This window comes from Nymphalis io, chromosome 1 (genome assembly GCF_905147045.1).
Source record: "Nymphalis io chromosome 1, ilAglIoxx1.1, whole genome shotgun sequence".
Classification (NCBI taxonomy): Eukaryota; Metazoa; Arthropoda; class Insecta; order Lepidoptera; family Nymphalidae; genus Nymphalis; species Nymphalis io.
Genome location: NC_065888.1, coordinates 3,950,024 through 3,967,185, shown reverse-complemented (window position 1 = coordinate 3,967,185; position 17,162 = coordinate 3,950,024). Strand labels below are relative to the sequence as shown.

The following is a 17,162-nucleotide window of genomic DNA, read 5'->3' as shown; positions in this document are numbered from 1 at the left end:
CGCGCTCCATCTTAGACTGTATCATCACTTTCCATCAGGTGTGATAACAGTCAAGCGCTAGCTTATATATCAAAAAAAGCATAATGGAAAAGATTTTCATCATACCAATGAATTTGGTTGGCAAGTAAGTTCCTCTCGAATCTCGACTTCAGGATTGCTATGAAGTTACAATATCGAACAGCACAAATTTTTATTTGGAGAGCGCAGTTACAATAATGAATATTGGAATATGAAAAGACAACGTAAAGCGCCAAAACCTTTCTTTATGATATATGTAACAAAAACACTCTGAAATCAATCTTCCAGCTTTGGTCTCAATAAACTAAAGTATTTAATAAATATCAAGGGTCCCTTCGTGTTTTTTTTAATAAATAAAAAATAATCATTTAATGTTTATAATCATTGATAGACCCTTTAATTGTATTGTATATATCATCCAATATTTTATTTTTCACCATGAACTGGATTCACTTTCTGCAAAATCAAGTTAAAGATTAGCAACTTAACTCTTAATTAAGATAATTTAGCATAAGTTTGAGGACAATTTTTGACGAGGCTGCTGTATATACGCACCTTATCCGATGACGTTACCTTGTTCTTACCAATGTTTTGCGTTTACATATTTAATAAAAAATACTATTTCAGCTTCAAGGAAGTTCATAAACTTTCATGCCAAAGTGGGCAGATATAGTACATGTTCAATGGAGCCAATGCAAGATTTAAATACAGGGGTTAAACGAAGTATTGTTTTATATATATATAGAAGGATTTTTACTAAGAAATCTTCCAGTCTGCGATAACATAATCCCATACAATATTTTTTTAATACAATTAATGTAATTAAAATTGTGTTTTAAAAAAGGTAAAAACAATCATAATAAATGAGTAAAACATTGAGACTTTTATTCAACTAATATTTAAAAAAATCTGGATATGAGAGCTAGTGATAAAAAAGAGTATACAAAAACTTTCGATAATATTGTCAAAATAAAGTTTACGCCTGGCTATAGCAAATCATAGCGTACGACCTATGAAAGAGACAGAAAAAATCTATCTCTTTCTTAGGTATGTTCTTTCTCTTTCACCCGATAAAACGGCGGCAGATAGAGCGTTTCTCAAAATTAAACGTGCTTGCATTGGATGAAGCTCTGTCACACTTTTTTTTTATAGATTAGGAAGGCGGACGAGCATATGGGCCACCTGATGGTAATTGGTTACCAACGCCCATAGACATTGGCATTGTAAGAAATGTTAACCATCGCTTACATCACCATTGCGCCACCACCACCTTGGGAACTAAGATGTGATATCCCTTGTGGCTGTAATTACACTGGCTCACTCACCCTTCAAACCGGAACACACCAATACCAAGTACTGCTGTTTTACGGTAGAATATCTGATGAATGGGTAGTACCTACCCAGACGAGCTTGCACAAAACTCTACCACCGTTTACGGGATGTTACATTAAAATTAATATTATTAATACACACATATTAAAATTATGGCAAACGCGAGCAGTTCCAACAAGATAAAGTTTACTAACTCTATTCATTTCATGGTTAATCTGGAAAAATATATCTTTTTGAGCTCGTAAAATAAAACGTAATAGAAGAAAAGCACACATTCGCCCTTCCCCAGCCACTTACATAATCAGTGTCCGACGTAACATATTAAACTTTTTCCGAGATCCCGTGAAAGATAAAACGAAGAGTACCTACTTTTTGTGCGTCTGAAAAAGTGGTGTAATTTATTTTCCCTTGGTGCAATATTTAGTGCTGTCCATTACTACAGTTCGCGACCGAACATTATTCACAGACATCCATCTTTTTTTCTACGGCCGCAACGCGTGGTCCTACATATTAACTTTTTCATTCATATCCTTCACAAGTTCTTCGATATTAGTGGTCGTTTAGTAACGTTCTCAATAGCAATATATAAGTCTTATAGCCTATATTTCTTTTGTCGTAAAATAAATTAGAATAGGATTAGAATTCTTGACGATTTTATTTTATACTTCAATTTTAGGTATTACACCGGAATGTTTGCGTTGTTGAAAGCGTGGAGTGTTGTCGCAACTGAAGGCGGACGTCCGCCGGCGCCGCATCGCTAATGCGACTTGCACTTAGCCATACTTGGCTCAATCACCAGAATACACTTGCCCGTATGACAAGATAAGTACCTAACTCGTAAAATTCCCGTTTATTCGGGGTATTACAAGCTTTTATCCGAGTTGTTTTGTTAGAGCTCGCATTTGGCCATGACATTAGAATGCACGTGCTCATAAAATTGTTACTAAACCTTAAACCGAGACGCTGAAGACACAGATGGTTCTTCATGAGACTTCTCTTAGTAATATCCATTATTAATAGTCAGTGGAAATATTATTTCAATGAATTTAATTTTTTTATATGTAACGTCTATATAATTGAGTTGCATTTTAATTATTTCAAATGAATATAAATAGTTTTACAAACAAAGTTTAGAAAAAAATATAACAAGACCTTAATAGATATTTACTGTAAAATATACCTCGACTTTACCTTAAGACACATTACTTGTCACCTAACATAGATATGTAAATACAAAACAATTGAGATCTTGATTGAGCTTCAAGCAAATGGCGTATCTACAAAAAAACCTTAATAACGCAATGACTTACTGGCTGCCTTGCGATGTCGTCACTTCTCCTAAAACAAGCTTTACTTAATTGGGGGGTGAATAGTAATATTAGTTATTCCCTAAAAAATGAGCCTTGATAATATTCATTTATATAAAATATAAAAAAACTAACAATTTTACATAAAAAAGTGATACGTTTTTTTTATATAGAATAGGAAGGTGGACGAGCATATCGGCCACCTGATGGTAAGTGGTCACCAAACGCCCATTTTAGACATTGGCATTGTAAGAAATGTCACCCATCGCTTATATAGCCAATGCGCCACCAACCTTGGGAACTAAGATTTTATGTCCCTTGTGCCTGTAATTACACTGGCTCACTCACACTTCAAACCGGAACACAACAATAACAAGTACTGCTGTTTTGCGGTAGAATATCTGATAAGTGGGTGGTACCTACCCAGACGAGCTTGCACAAAGCTCTACCACCAGTAACGTAAGTGTATGGAGATTACTATTACTTTTATTTACAATATCAAGGCTCCATGCACATGTTGTCTGTGCCTTTGTATTATTAATTTTAATCGTTTGATGTGGCCGCCTGGTTTTACTTCAGACTTACAATTTTAATTACCTTCTCTGCTTTTTTGTTTGCAACTTATTCACTGGCATACACGTGCCAGTTGTATTCCTAGACTGTTTTTGATCTTTATTATTCTCGATTCCTAAGTTAGTCTTGATACAAAATTTATCAAGTAAGAAATTATTAAAGTATATGTATGGCGGGATATTGTAATTTATTTTGAATATTTACAAGAAAAATGTCTCACAATCAGTTTGGTTGATATATAAATAAAATTCTAACTAAAAAAAGAATTTAAATTTGGAACTTTGGACGGCTATCGCAAAGAGCGATAGCCTGCCATCCAATGTAATGTCGACTCGCATTATGTTCAATCTGAATTTATTTGATATACCTGACCCATTTCGACTTCCCAATTTAATATCTGAGCTTAGGTGGCGAAATATGAAGATTTGCAGGATATATACGTCGCTAGATTAATCAAAATGTAAGATAACAAACAGAATTTTTATAAAGTCTGAATAAAAATAAAGATATTTTTGGAAAACGTTTTACTTATCCTCTCGATACAAAGTCTTAAGCTATAAATCTTTATGTTCATAAAATATTAAATTCAACGAGAGGGATTTTTAGAATTTTTCTTTAGCTCTTGGAAGGTTTTAAATCGGAGTGATAATGAATGTTTTTGTTTTGTCTTGTGGTCGTTAAATTTGATTGCAACATGTTTGTATATATATTATGAAACGTTTAAGTAAGAATATAGAAAACTACATAAAAACATTTCAATTTTATCAAATAAAATATGCATGCGCTTTAATTTATTTAAAATATTAAGTATATTTATAGTAACTTTAAATCATTTTTGTTTTATTTTACAGAGCACATTTAAATAAATAGTATCTATGATTATCACTAGGTATATAATATTATAGAATAAAGCCTGTCGCGTATGTCTGTCTGAACGCGATAAACTCAAAAACGGATGTTATACGGTCTTCACCATGTATGTATTACGACATAAACGTTTTATATATAAATATATTCTGTACGAATATATAATTCCACTAATTAAACATTATAATGCTAATTTAATAAATGTATGAACTAGACAGACAAGATAACTAATGATAGCACAAGAGGAAGTAGCACCCCTTTGTAACTAAACATTGGTATACAATATTAATCTTCTTCTATTCACTTCGAAATGTAAGTCTTTATCCGGGATATAGCCTTTAGTCTATGATTTAACTTAGTGAAACAGTCGTTGCAAGCTCTACTGATTAATTCCCATCTGTATAATTTGGGTCCATTGTCAAACCATCCAGTTACTTGGATTAAGGTGACTGGGGGATTCACTGAACATTCAACCGGACTGAAACTTTTGTATTTCGAATACGGCCAACTAATATCAATTTCAAATTAAGAACGCTACTTTATTCCTTTATAACGAAGTTGAAATTGTACTTTTTGTTGCAGATCATTCTTTCTCTAACGAAAATTGTTACGTGAGACTTTAAACATTCTCACGATACAGTTATAGCATTTTAATATAAACCTCATGTTAAAAAATATTGATCAATAAGGATTTTATTATTACTTACCCAATAAAAGGCTACATAGATGATGACTGTCTCGTTAGTCTAGTGGCTAGATATAAGGCCGCAGATCCCGAGGTCCTGGGTTACATCCCAGTCTGGGCCAATAAGAAGTTATTGAGTTTTTCTGTCGAAAATTCTCAGTAGCAGCTCAGAATTTGGAAGTTGGAAGTGTGTACTTTAATAAATCCTGCGCAGTTAGCTCTCTTGAGATTGGCCGAAATCGATCCAGAAGATATTATATAGATGATAAAAGCGTGGAGTTACGTTGATTTTCATGCAAGTTTAATAAAAAAAAGTTCAAAGTAAAGTAACAACCTGTCAATGTCCCACTGCCGGGCTACGGTCTCCTCTCCTTTTTATGAAAAGATTTAGAGCTTACTCCATTACGCTGTACCAATTTGGATTCGGATTGGCATATTTTTATCCCGCGCATGTAGGTTTCCTTACGATGTTTTCTTTTACCGCGGAGCACGTCTTCTAACCAATGGGTCATCGCGGCACACTCAGTAATGAACTTAATTGCATTTAATTAACATATAAATTAGTAGAGAAGACTATGTTTTTTGCTGATTATTTTCAATAGGATCTAATGACGATTATGACCCAATTAAATGTATTGATACATATAATAATAATGAAACTAATAAGCTAGCTTAGCTGAGTGCTTTAATGATATTGCAATTCGATTACATTACGTGTAAACAGCCCACTTAGTCCGTTTATATGCTAACAAAAAAACATTAAGCCGACTTCATTTAATACAACAAATGAGACAAAAATAACAATGTACATGACAAACCTGTGAAAAATTTAAAGTTATCTTTTTTTATTTGTACCAGCCAGCAAGCTATCATCGTTATTCGATTATATAATTTATACTTATTTAATTATAATCGTATGCCATTTAATTCATTAATAAAATTTTGGCTTGACATTTTTATAATACTTAGAAATAATTTAAATAAAAGAAACAATTTTTGTAAACATATACAACCTTTTTGAAGTTTGCATATTCATATTTCGGTTAATAATAGATCTTTAATTAAGTTTTGTGCCGAGGAATCGTTAAGCGTTTCTTATGCAAATGTAAATCGCAATATGTACATAGGTGAGTGCGCTTTGCAAGTAGCTCTAGATTTCCAAGCCGGCACAAAAGGCTTTCAGACTTTTAGCTGGAAGAGTTACCGTCATAGAATAAAGAACAAACGGAAGGTGTTACAATGCTTATACATGCAAGTAATTTGTATATAATATAAGATACGAGCCGCCGTGAGCGTGGTTAGATTTGCATTCGATACACGAATACATATTTTAACAATGTTTTTTTTCCTCTTTTTAACGATTTTTTTCACTTTTTTTTTTTTAAATTTGGCTCCACAAATAAATTATGAATTTTATCAAATATAATTTCTTTTCCAATTACGTTCACTTACAATTTTTTTAATGTCTCATCGTTTCCTTTTTAAAATCATGACATTCAATTTCTACTCAATAAAACATAATATATGTTTAGCAAGACATTAACAATCAAATAATAATTACAATAATCTTTGACAAGGCTCGTTACGGACACGAGTGGCCCGCATGCAAGCTTGCATTAAGTTTTATATGGCATTAATGCACCAACGCGCCGGGGCGCATGACCACGCCTGCTCATGTGAAAAAGTTATAATACCGAGTTTCTCCTAGACCCCCGTAGCATACTAAATATTATTCCAGACTATATGAAATCCTACGCTGACTCATACTAATTAATTCTTATGCATAAAAAGCTGGACTTTATGAGAATACATGGCGTAACGCCTTTGTTTCGATGTCTTTGTATATTGTTTTGCAAGCCAACGACCCCGAGCTATATTAAAAATCAAGAATAAACTGTTATTACGAGACCTATACGAAAAGCGCAGTTTTTTTATGAATATTTGTAGGATTTTATGCAGATATTTCGGTAATATGCTCCATATTATGAGGTCAATTACATTGAAAGTAAATTTTTTTTAATGTATATTTTCACATAGAGCTTTATGTTATTTAATAGACAGATTGAATTTGTTAACATACTTTTATGTCTTACTTCGAACGAGGAAGCTTCCTAAAGGTAAGTATGATAATTTATTTCGAGTGTCTGTTTGTATCTTAATTTAAATTAAAATGTTGGAAATATTAGCATTTCTTGATTGAAAAGGTTTTTTTTTATTTCTTATTACTTGTTCGACATTTCTTTCGACTTCATCGTAAATTTGTCTTGAAGTATTAGCATTTAAAACATTGTTTTGTTATGATAGATATGTTGCAGTACCGATGCCGGAGAGAAGGTATTAAACAAATGAAAAAACAAAATTTGATAGGATTTAATTTTATTTGATATAATAGAATCTTAATTTTAAATTGATTTTAATCTAATTTAACTTTTTATTTTTATAATTTTGTAATCTGTAATTTTATTCTATGCACTATAACTTAGGTATGTTATAATATGAGCAACTTATATAGCCTTAAATAAAAATATTCATTCATTATCATTCATTCGATCATTCATTCATTTAGGTACCGTATCTGCCCATTTCTGGCCCCATGCAATGTGTATGCAACATTTGATGATCTCATCTGGTCCAAAACGAACCACTATCGAATAGCCAACCTATCGTCCAAACATAATTATGGCAAACATTTTATAACAAATACTAAATAAATGTAAATATGGTAGCGGGAAACCATCCCAGCTAAACCAAAAGCATCCCCAAGGCAAAAGCATACCGGCTGGACCTACATTTTATTACTGATTTAATAATCACATTTTACTTGTTGGAAGAACTTTACGAACCTCGTCTTGGTAGGTACCTCTTACTCATCAGACATTCCGTCAAACCATTAGATCTTAGTTTTGTTGTATTCTGGTTTGAAGGATGAGTGAGCTAGTGTAAATACACGCACGAGGGACATAGCGCCTTAGCTCCCAAGGTTGGTGACGTATTAGCGATGTAAGAGATGGTCAATATTTCTTACAATGCCAATATCTAGCGGCGTGGGTGACCAATTACCATGGTCATTTACCGTGGTGGCTCATAGTTATTATTAGTTACAATTTTATATGTAATGTAATATAAGTAGATACAAAATAAACACTACCTTCCTCTATTTAATTACATATCTATATAATAAGCGTTCGCAGGACTTAAGACCCAAGTTTGCCCTGCACTGTTCGTAATTCTGAATGTACAGATTATTTATTAACGTAACAGGCACATGCGGTTCAAAATACTGCATGATATTATTACTTTAATACCACCGCATTCAACCTTATTAATATTATAAATTTAATAAATGCCTAATTAAATATAAATAAACCATATATGACGTAATTAACATTCTATCCCTTTTCGAAAAATAAAGCTTTTGGAAATACAAACAAAAGATTCTTAGATGAATATTTCAATGTAGTAATCTCGACATATTCAAGTTTTCTCGGTATTAAATAAATAAACTTAATTAATATTAGGTCTTATTACTTCGGGTAATATTCACTGAGACAATAAAGCTTTGAGGGGTGAACAACCCTTCTACATAAAAGAGGGTTTGATGCTATTGCAATAATTAATTGTTAGTAGATGATAGAATGATTACATCTGCCTTTTAATATTTATCAAAGCGTTAAATTTTGTATTTTGAAATAATTTCAATAACTAATGATCTTATTGTTATGTATTTAAGCTTATTACAAAATAATCGAAAACGTTAACTAAACATAAAATATTTCTTCTATTTGTGTATTTTAAAATTTGACGGTAATGTGGACACATTGTGACCAAAATATTCGGCTATGGAGCCCATTTTCAGACTAAAGATGACGAAAAACATCTGCGTAGGAAATATTATACTGGACAAGTGCCTGCGCAAACACATCACAACCATCCGATACTATCGGAGAGTTCAGTAGAATCATATAACTATGTTTTCCGAATCAAATGTATAATAATCAACCCACTTTTTGAAGCTTTTTCGGGCTCTTAGTTATTGAGTCTATTGACAGGAAAACATAACACTTTTTTATTATCTCCAACAGATATTTAAATCCAGGGCCTAAATTTTTGCAACGTTATAAAGTAGTTTCTAAGAGGCAGTTAATTCTATTCTTAATTTTTGTACAAAAAATATATTTAAAAGTTAAAAAAAAATCTTTTCACTTATAATTTGTTTACATGGATTCGTTTAAAGTTCAAACATTAAAAAAAGTTTAGCTTGTAATAGTCGATATGTATGTTTTTTCGCTTTATCACATCGTACAACAAATACATATTACATGTATTTGTTCTAACTAATCCAGAATGTTAATTATAATAATGATGTTTTTTGAAAATCATATCGTTAATTTTAGGGTTCAATCAAAAAGATTATTAATAGGTATAAAAAGAGCAGTTAACTTAAAACACAGCGCCCGTGTTAGTTTTTCATTTTTGTTAAATTCTGAACTGCATATTACTACACAAATTTGACATTGACACTTGACAGTCAATTCAATTGCCTTAATATAGTTTCCGATTCCGAATTTGTTGTTGTTATATGTTAAGAAAAAATTTAAATTAATGAATATTTTGTAAATTACTACATAATTTAAGTTAACTCTATAATTTTATAATGCATTTTATGGTTAAGCAAAAGGGGTGTGGTGGTGAACGTATTGGAAACTTAACGGGTTTTCTCAAGTTTCCTGGCGCTGTTATTGAAACTCCAACTTCTGCACTTTTTACCCAGGTATGACATAAAATATGTTAATTTTGTTTAACATTACAAGTCAATTCGTTTTTTAAAACCAATGTCATCGTAATTCGGTATACGGGTAACCACGTGGTTTTCATCCTTAGAATTCGCCAATTTTCACACTTAAAAAAATATTCTAAATTAAGATGATTACAATAAGGATAAATAACATGCTTAATATCTATAAAATAATAAATAAGAGTATTTTTCAATAATTCTTGAATGCTTTAATTTTTTAGGGTGGAAGTGTTGTTCATTTAACATCAGATGTACTGTCACGGGTATTTTCCAGTCCTAAACTTTTATGGGTACCTCTTTCCAATTCGATACAACTAGAAAGTGGTGTCAAAGTACAGAATGATGGAGTAGCAAAGTTTGCTGGTTTGCCGGAACATGTGACGTGTGCAACATTAAATAATTTGTCTGAAGTAACACCGTCTGGACACTTTGAACCTAATAAAGTGCCACTGTGGACAAAAAATGGAAAAAAAATGTTATCAGCTAATAGGTATTTTCAAAATTAAAAATGTTTATAAAATAAGTAAAAATTGTACTTTTAGGATAAAAATGAATTTACAGATATATGGATGTTATGGAAGTTTTCAAACCAGACATAATTTTGGCGATTGCAGATGGTCGGACGTCTCTCAATGAAGGCTCTAAGAGGGTATCGAAGGCTGTAAACAGAACAAATCAAATGTTCGTTGAATGCGTAGATCGTTATAAAGCTGCCAAGAATCTACAAAACAGTACTCTTGTTGGTTTGTATGTTGTTGTTATAAATCAATATGATGTATTTTGCTTTGTCTATAAGATTTGACAGGAATATACCCGTAATTTATTTTACTTTTCTTATAAAAGCAATGTCAAGATAGGTACAATGAAATACACTATTGTTGTACACCGTTTATAAATCATTAAATAGGGTTGAATAAAATGAGTGTGTCTGAATATAAAAAGTTTCATTTGTATGATTTGAAAAGATTTAAAAGTAATTACGACATAAAATCTCTAGGTTTCCTATTGGTCATATCATCTTTAAACAATTATAGTTAACTTAAAACTTTCTCTAAAATTTACTCTCTAAAATTTTTAATGTAACTTATGACTTTGTGATTCAAATAAAATCATTCAAATAAAAAAAAAATAACAAATTAATGTAGTACCAATTGAAACATTTGTCTTAAAAGAAGTCATCCTCGTTTTGATCCTGGTGAACTTTCATTTTCTGTAAAGTTTGCGAAGTTGAGAAGAATAACCAATTTTATCATATCTAGTATGTTCAGGAATAGAAAATGTAATTAAGTATTTTTATTTAATTTTTCAGGTGTAATTGTTGGTGCAACAAATCCGAAAAAATTTGATGAATGTGTACAAAATGTTTTGAAACATGTTGATATCTTAGGCGGAATTGCTCTAGAAGGTATCACAAATGGCACTGTCGAGTCAATGGATCTAAATATAAAGACATTAAATGAAGTTTTCTATAAAGTTGGTGTGAGTAAATTATTGACCTCAGTATCTTAGTCTTATATAATGTAATTAAAAATGTAAGATTTCCAGAATGGTAACAATTAAATTAAATAATATGCACACAAATGTCTGTCCTGGGTGGGAATAGAACCAACAACCTTCGGCGTGAAAGGAAAGTATCTACTAACCACGCCAACTGGCTCGTCATAATAAAAAGACAAGTTAATAAAAATTGTATAAAAGTCGTTTTTATTTAGGAAAGATAAAACAAAGATTAAAATAATTTAAAATTTGGCTAAGTATAACTAAAGAAATATTATATATATATTTAAACAATACAATTAGTTGGTACAGTAACAGTAACAGCCTGTTAATGACCCACTGCTGGGCTAAGGCCTCCTCTCCCTTTTTGAGTAGAAGGTTTGGAGCTTATTCCACCACGCTGCTCCAATTAGTTGGTAATTCCTAGTTATTATGCAAATGCAAAACATACCTTAATATGTGTTTATAATACATCCTAATCTCGGCAGTGGCAGACAATATTATGAGGGAACTTACATGTGCCTGAAATTCTGCCACATCCATATTATGTATTCACCAACTCGCAATTGGGTAGAGTGAGGAAAAAAAGCTCCATACCTTCTCGTTAAGAGTAAAGCCGGTCTTTCTCCGAAAGTGGGACATATACTATCTATTACTTCACTAAATACAAAATACAAATAATGAAATAACTACAAATTTATAATATTTTTTAGTAATTATTATTTTTTTTTTTATTTACAGACTGTATTCCCAGAAAATTTAGTTCACATAATAGAAGGGTGTTGGAACCCAACAGTTATATTATCTGCTATTGAATATGGTTGGGACTTATTTGATGGTACTTATCCAGTAAAGCTGACCAATGCTGGTGTCGCATTGAAGCTGAATTTAGATGTTACTAAGGATAATGATACAATGTACTTATTGGACATGATTGATCCGAGGTAAGCATAATATTAAATAGTAAAACATAATACGCAATAGTCTATTCCACTGTCAGGAGAGGTAAAGAGAAATAAACGACTGATCGATATCTTATATAAATAATAATATATGGCATTCATTATGGATTCGTGAAAAAATAGCGTTTTAAATGTCAGCAATGCTTGTGATAAGTCAAACAAGTGGATATTATGTTAAATGGAATAGTGTGATATTATAAATAAAAATGTATTTTTTAAGAACTGTTTGTAGTGTATAATGTACCAGAGCTAGAGCATATTGCATGGAAAATGTAAATTTAAAGTTTTTTTATCTCTATTACTATTGAAAAGCTGCTCAGCCCTTGTTTGTTTTCGTGTGATTCAACATTACAAGGTCCTTACTTTATATGGGTTATCTGGCAAAAAGATCTTTTTATATATATATAAATTATTTTTAAAAATTCAAAAAATTGCTATTTTTTAATTCTATATATTATTTAAATCTATGAAATATGTTTTTTTTTTAAAAAAATATAAGTTACGACTTATTTTTTATTATAATATAAAAGATGATGCTAGGATTTTTATGAACTTTACTCATTACTTGGTACTAATATGGATTACCTGCGGGAAAAAAGTATTATTTGGCTATTACTTAAAATGACATATTTAATAAAGCATTACTCTGAACGGACTAAGGTTGGACCAAAATTTGGATCCTCCTTTAAACTATTTTCAGTATAATAATATTGAATGTAATAAGTTTTATATGTTTTACATAATAAATAAATAAATGATTATATTCCCAATAATTTCAGATATAAGGAAGATTTCACACCTATTTTGCAAGACTGTGAATGTTTAGCGTGCAAGAAACATACCCGAGCTTACATTCGTCATTTATTAAATACTCGTGAAATGTTGGCGTCTGTTTTATTGAGCATGTAAGTTTTTCGATGAGTATTTGAAATAAGATTAATTAAAAAAGGTACATGACATATTACTAGTTTAACTTTAAATTAAATTGAACGTGCTTTAGATGAATTTTTAAAAATGATTTGTGCAATAATATTTAATAATAAATGATGATGTAAAATTAATTAAAATTTTAAATATTGGAACTTTACCTATAGCAATATAGTTAGTCGTATACTAATACTACAAAGAATGCAACCGACAATCCTTTTTTTATGAAAATAATTCTGGAAATCTACAATATTTACTATACAAGACTTTTTACTCTCATTTATTTCGATAAGAATTTTATTGTTTACAAAAATTATAACATTAAAATGTTTTATTTAACATCACACTGATTTTGAAAGTGTTAATTTAGTAGAAATTTTGCACAGACTTGATGCGCAATAATTATAATAATAATATCCTGGGACATTTTTCACACACGGCCGTCTGATCCCAACTTAAGCTTGTACATAGCTTGTACTATGGAAACCAGACAACTGATATACTACATATACTATTTATTTATTTTTTGTAAATACATACTTATATAGATAATTACACCCAGACTCGGGACAAACAGACATGTTCATGCACAAGTGTACTTAATTTTACTCATTGTAATAATGGAATCAAATATATATATATACATTCTATAGTCAATAATAATTTAAGAAATATAAAGTAATCGTTTTATTTTATTTTTTTCACAGTCACAATCTTCACCATTTCGACCAGATGTTCTATTACGCTCGTAAACACATAGCCTCGAATACGTTTGCTTTATACAAACAGCATATAACGAAGCAGTGTGAAATGTTGAAAAAATTCGCGCCAGATCGATATAAGGGCTTAAACGAAGTTATAGACAAACATACGTTTCAGAAAAACAAGAAGATACGTGTGAGTGATGTACTTAATAGCGGTTTAGATAGTAATAATTTTAATTAAATAGTTTTATTAGAAGTTCCGCCTTGTAATTATTGTATTTTGTTTTTATGTTGAATAGATAATTTTAGTTTTGAAAACATTTGATGTATTTATATATAAGTAGTTTTTCTTAATAAGAGTTCGTTTACATTATGCTGTTCTTACCAAAAAAACTGTTTTACTGTGAAGTAATATATATATATATATGTGTTCATTGTAAAAGCCTGTTAATGTCCCACTGCTGGGCTAAGGCCTCCTCTCCATTTTGAGGAGAAGGTTTGGAGCTTATTCCGCCACGCTGCTCCAATGCGGGTTAGCACACACATGTGGCAGAATTTCAATGAAAATAGACACATGCAGGTTTCCTCACGATGTTTCCCTTCACCGTCAAGCACGAGATGAATTATAAGCACAAATTAAGCACATGAATATTCAGTGGTGCTTGCCCGGGTTTGAACCCACGATCATCGGTTAAGATTCACGCGTTCTAACCTCTAGTAATTCTAAGTATATTCTACTTTATCTTAACAGGGTTATGGTTTTCAATAACCAATACGAATACATTTTGTTTAATTAAAATATCGTGAGCATGTTGTTTAGTTCAATATAATTGATAAGAATGAGATTTCAGAAATCAATAAAATCTTAACATAAAACGAATCGGCATATTCATGTACATATATTAAGCTAATGTTAATGAACTCCCAAGTGATATTACATTGAAATGTACCTTATAAAAGTAATTCAAGGAATTTTGTTATTAAGAAACAAACGCAACAGGAAATTTGACCCCTGATGTGAGGGCGATATTTTTCGAATGTTCGTTTCAAACTTGCTTTGACGCAACTTGTGGAGTGTTTTATAAATTTTTTTTCTGTACCCGTTATGGGATTGTTTAAAATTAGTTAAATTCGTGTCTCGTCAACTTATTGAAATATTGTTTTTAAATCCATAATATTATTAAAACGTTCACCAAAACAGGATTTATAGTTCAAATAATCAAACTAACTCAGACTTTTACTTGATAGTAAAAAAAAAAAAAATTAAATCATAAGACCATACATTCCATTCAGCAAATTTAATTCCGCATATGATTGACAGTATTGTTAATTAAAAAAAAGGCTTAATTCAAATTTGGAATGCAGAATTGTCGAGTGCATATATGAAATGGACTCCTGCTGTTTCAACTCTTTTGCATTTAAAATCTGTCAGAAGAGATAACATGTGCGCTGTCGTTCAGGAATATTGTAACGTCTTTTATGATGAATGAGTTTTTTCGTGTATATGTCGATAGGTATTTTAAAACGTTTTATTTAGTTTAAATAATTTACTAACCCAAACATAATATCAAAATGTGATCTTTAGGATTTAGTTATCATTAACAACTTTAATACAAGAGCTGTGATTCCTGACTTAACCAAATAACGATTTATTTGTATAGTATACGATTAATTTATATAAATTTAAAAGACATCAACTGTTTTTTTTTTGTTTAGTGATTCGTTCGATTCGGATGGATGCAATTTTAGCCAAATATCATACCTCATACGTACGAAGTATTGACTTCCAAAATTTTGGGCTGTTATTAACTTGTTTTCTAGTTTTATTTGTACCACTTATTCTGGTAACATTTACCCACGATATCTTTGCATAATGTATAAACGTCTTTCAATGCTTATTTTGAAAGTGGAATTACCAGAAGAAAAATAAACATTGCACACAATTTATTACTTTCCTTTGTTCCTTATACTCTTTGAACATTTGCTGTGTAAGTTCTGTTAAATAATAATATATTCCTTCGAGTTTCATAAGCGATCATGCTTTTTTATTATTTAAATTAATTTTCAATGATAATGTCACATGTGTAAAAAAAAGTTTAAAATAATATGACCGCAGATTATTTTAAAACATATCCTTGTTTAGCTCAATAATAATAATAAACATATCTTGTATGTCGGAGTCCCAGATAGGGACCCTAATAACTGTACCAATTTTTTCGTGAGTTCGACTAGACTTTCCTTGTTTTCAGAACAAGTCATTGGAATGCTAATTTCCATGGTAGATCGCCATTTTTATTCTGTTGTGTTCTAATTTCGACTCGAATCATAATATGACTTTTTAAAAAGTTGTTCTCCTGCTGAAGATTATTTTAAGTGACTCAAGACATAGTCATAATTTGCTGGATAGATGGATTACCGTGTCCTTAATTTCATCGTTTATGCTAGATATTTCATTTATGGATAATTCCGACGAAGCAAATTTAGCTTCTTGTTGTCGTTTAATATCATCTATCCGTATCATGAGATCCAATAGTGTTGTCTGTAGTGTAAGATCTTTCAATCGGCGCTTACACCTTTATATAATATTTTGATCTACACGTTCGTGGCTTTCGAGCGTATAAAGCGCTTAGTAGGATCCATAACGAGTGGGGGAAGTAAGCTTCGAAATGTTTTTTATAACACGACATATTAAAATATACGATTCGTAGTATATATAAATAGCAGCAAATAAAATTGGGCTAATATTAAACCGCTAAACGCTTGCGCTTTAAACTGCGACAAGAAATAGTGTTAGATGTGATCTTCTTGCCTCTTCACTGCACTGGTGCGACCTTACGCTGTGTTCTGCGCGCCTAGTACTTTATGAGGTTATTAAAATATTTTGTCACGACCTAAAGCACCTGCAGTCGGAAAGGAAGAAACAATAAATAACTCATGAAACCACTATAAAACCAAATATTGTCTGATAATATAAAAATTTTTACTTTAAATTTTATTTAATAGCCATATCATATGAATAAACATAGATTTTATTTTTAGCCCAGTTTTTTTTTTGTTATAATTAAAAATAAAACAAAGATACGCTAAAAATATGATACTCTTCCGATTACAGACTTGAATCGTTAAGGAATGATAAATATTTCGTGACTCATGAATGACTAATGCGAATCCCACATCAATGTTGTTTTGAATTAAAAACTAAGATAATAGTTATGGTTAAGTAGCCATTACGATGATTTTTTTTTATCGCAATTTCGTATTTCCTAACTCGTTCATCTGAAATGTATTTCATTCAGTTTGTTTGTCTATGTGTATGGCTTGCTTGTATTAAAGTAAAATGAACATGTTCGCTTTTAGTTTTAACTAGTTAATAATTTCTAGTATAAGATCTAGGTGCGATGATTAAAATATACGTAAATTAATTAGATTATTTAAATAAAAAAAACACTCTTAGCATTTGATACTAAATTTCATTAAAATTGACACAAAACTATA

General features: G+C 30.8%; 1 protein-coding gene across 1 annotated transcript; it reads left to right on the top strand.

Moving 5' to 3' along the window:
* The first annotated feature begins 9,375 nt into the window (after nucleotides 1-9,375).
* LOC126781110 (queuine tRNA-ribosyltransferase accessory subunit 2) lies at nucleotides 9,376-16,700 on the top strand. Its single transcript, XM_050505934.1, has 7 exons — nucleotides 9,376-9,553; nucleotides 9,799-10,067; nucleotides 10,139-10,320; nucleotides 10,887-11,056; nucleotides 11,816-12,018; nucleotides 12,816-12,941; nucleotides 13,671-16,700. The coding sequence occupies exons 1-7, from the start codon at nucleotides 9,437-9,439 to the stop codon at nucleotides 13,906-13,908; spliced, it is 1,305 nt and encodes a 434-aa protein (XP_050361891.1). The 5' UTR covers nucleotides 9,376-9,436; the 3' UTR covers nucleotides 13,909-16,700.
* The last annotated feature ends 462 nt before the right edge of the window (nucleotides 16,701-17,162 follow it).

Coding starts and splice junctions, on each gene's coding strand:
- LOC126781110 (XM_050505934.1), top strand. CDS start 9,437: ATGCATTTTATGGTTAAGCAAAAGGGGTGTGGTGGTGAACGTATTGGA. Junction 10,068..10,138: donor AAAATGTTATCAGCTAATAG/GTATTTTCAAAA, acceptor ATGAATTTACAG/ATATATGGATGTTATGGAAG. Junction 11,057..11,815: donor AAGTTTTCTATAAAGTTGGT/GTGAGTAAATTA, acceptor TTTTATTTACAG/ACTGTATTCCCAGAAAATTT.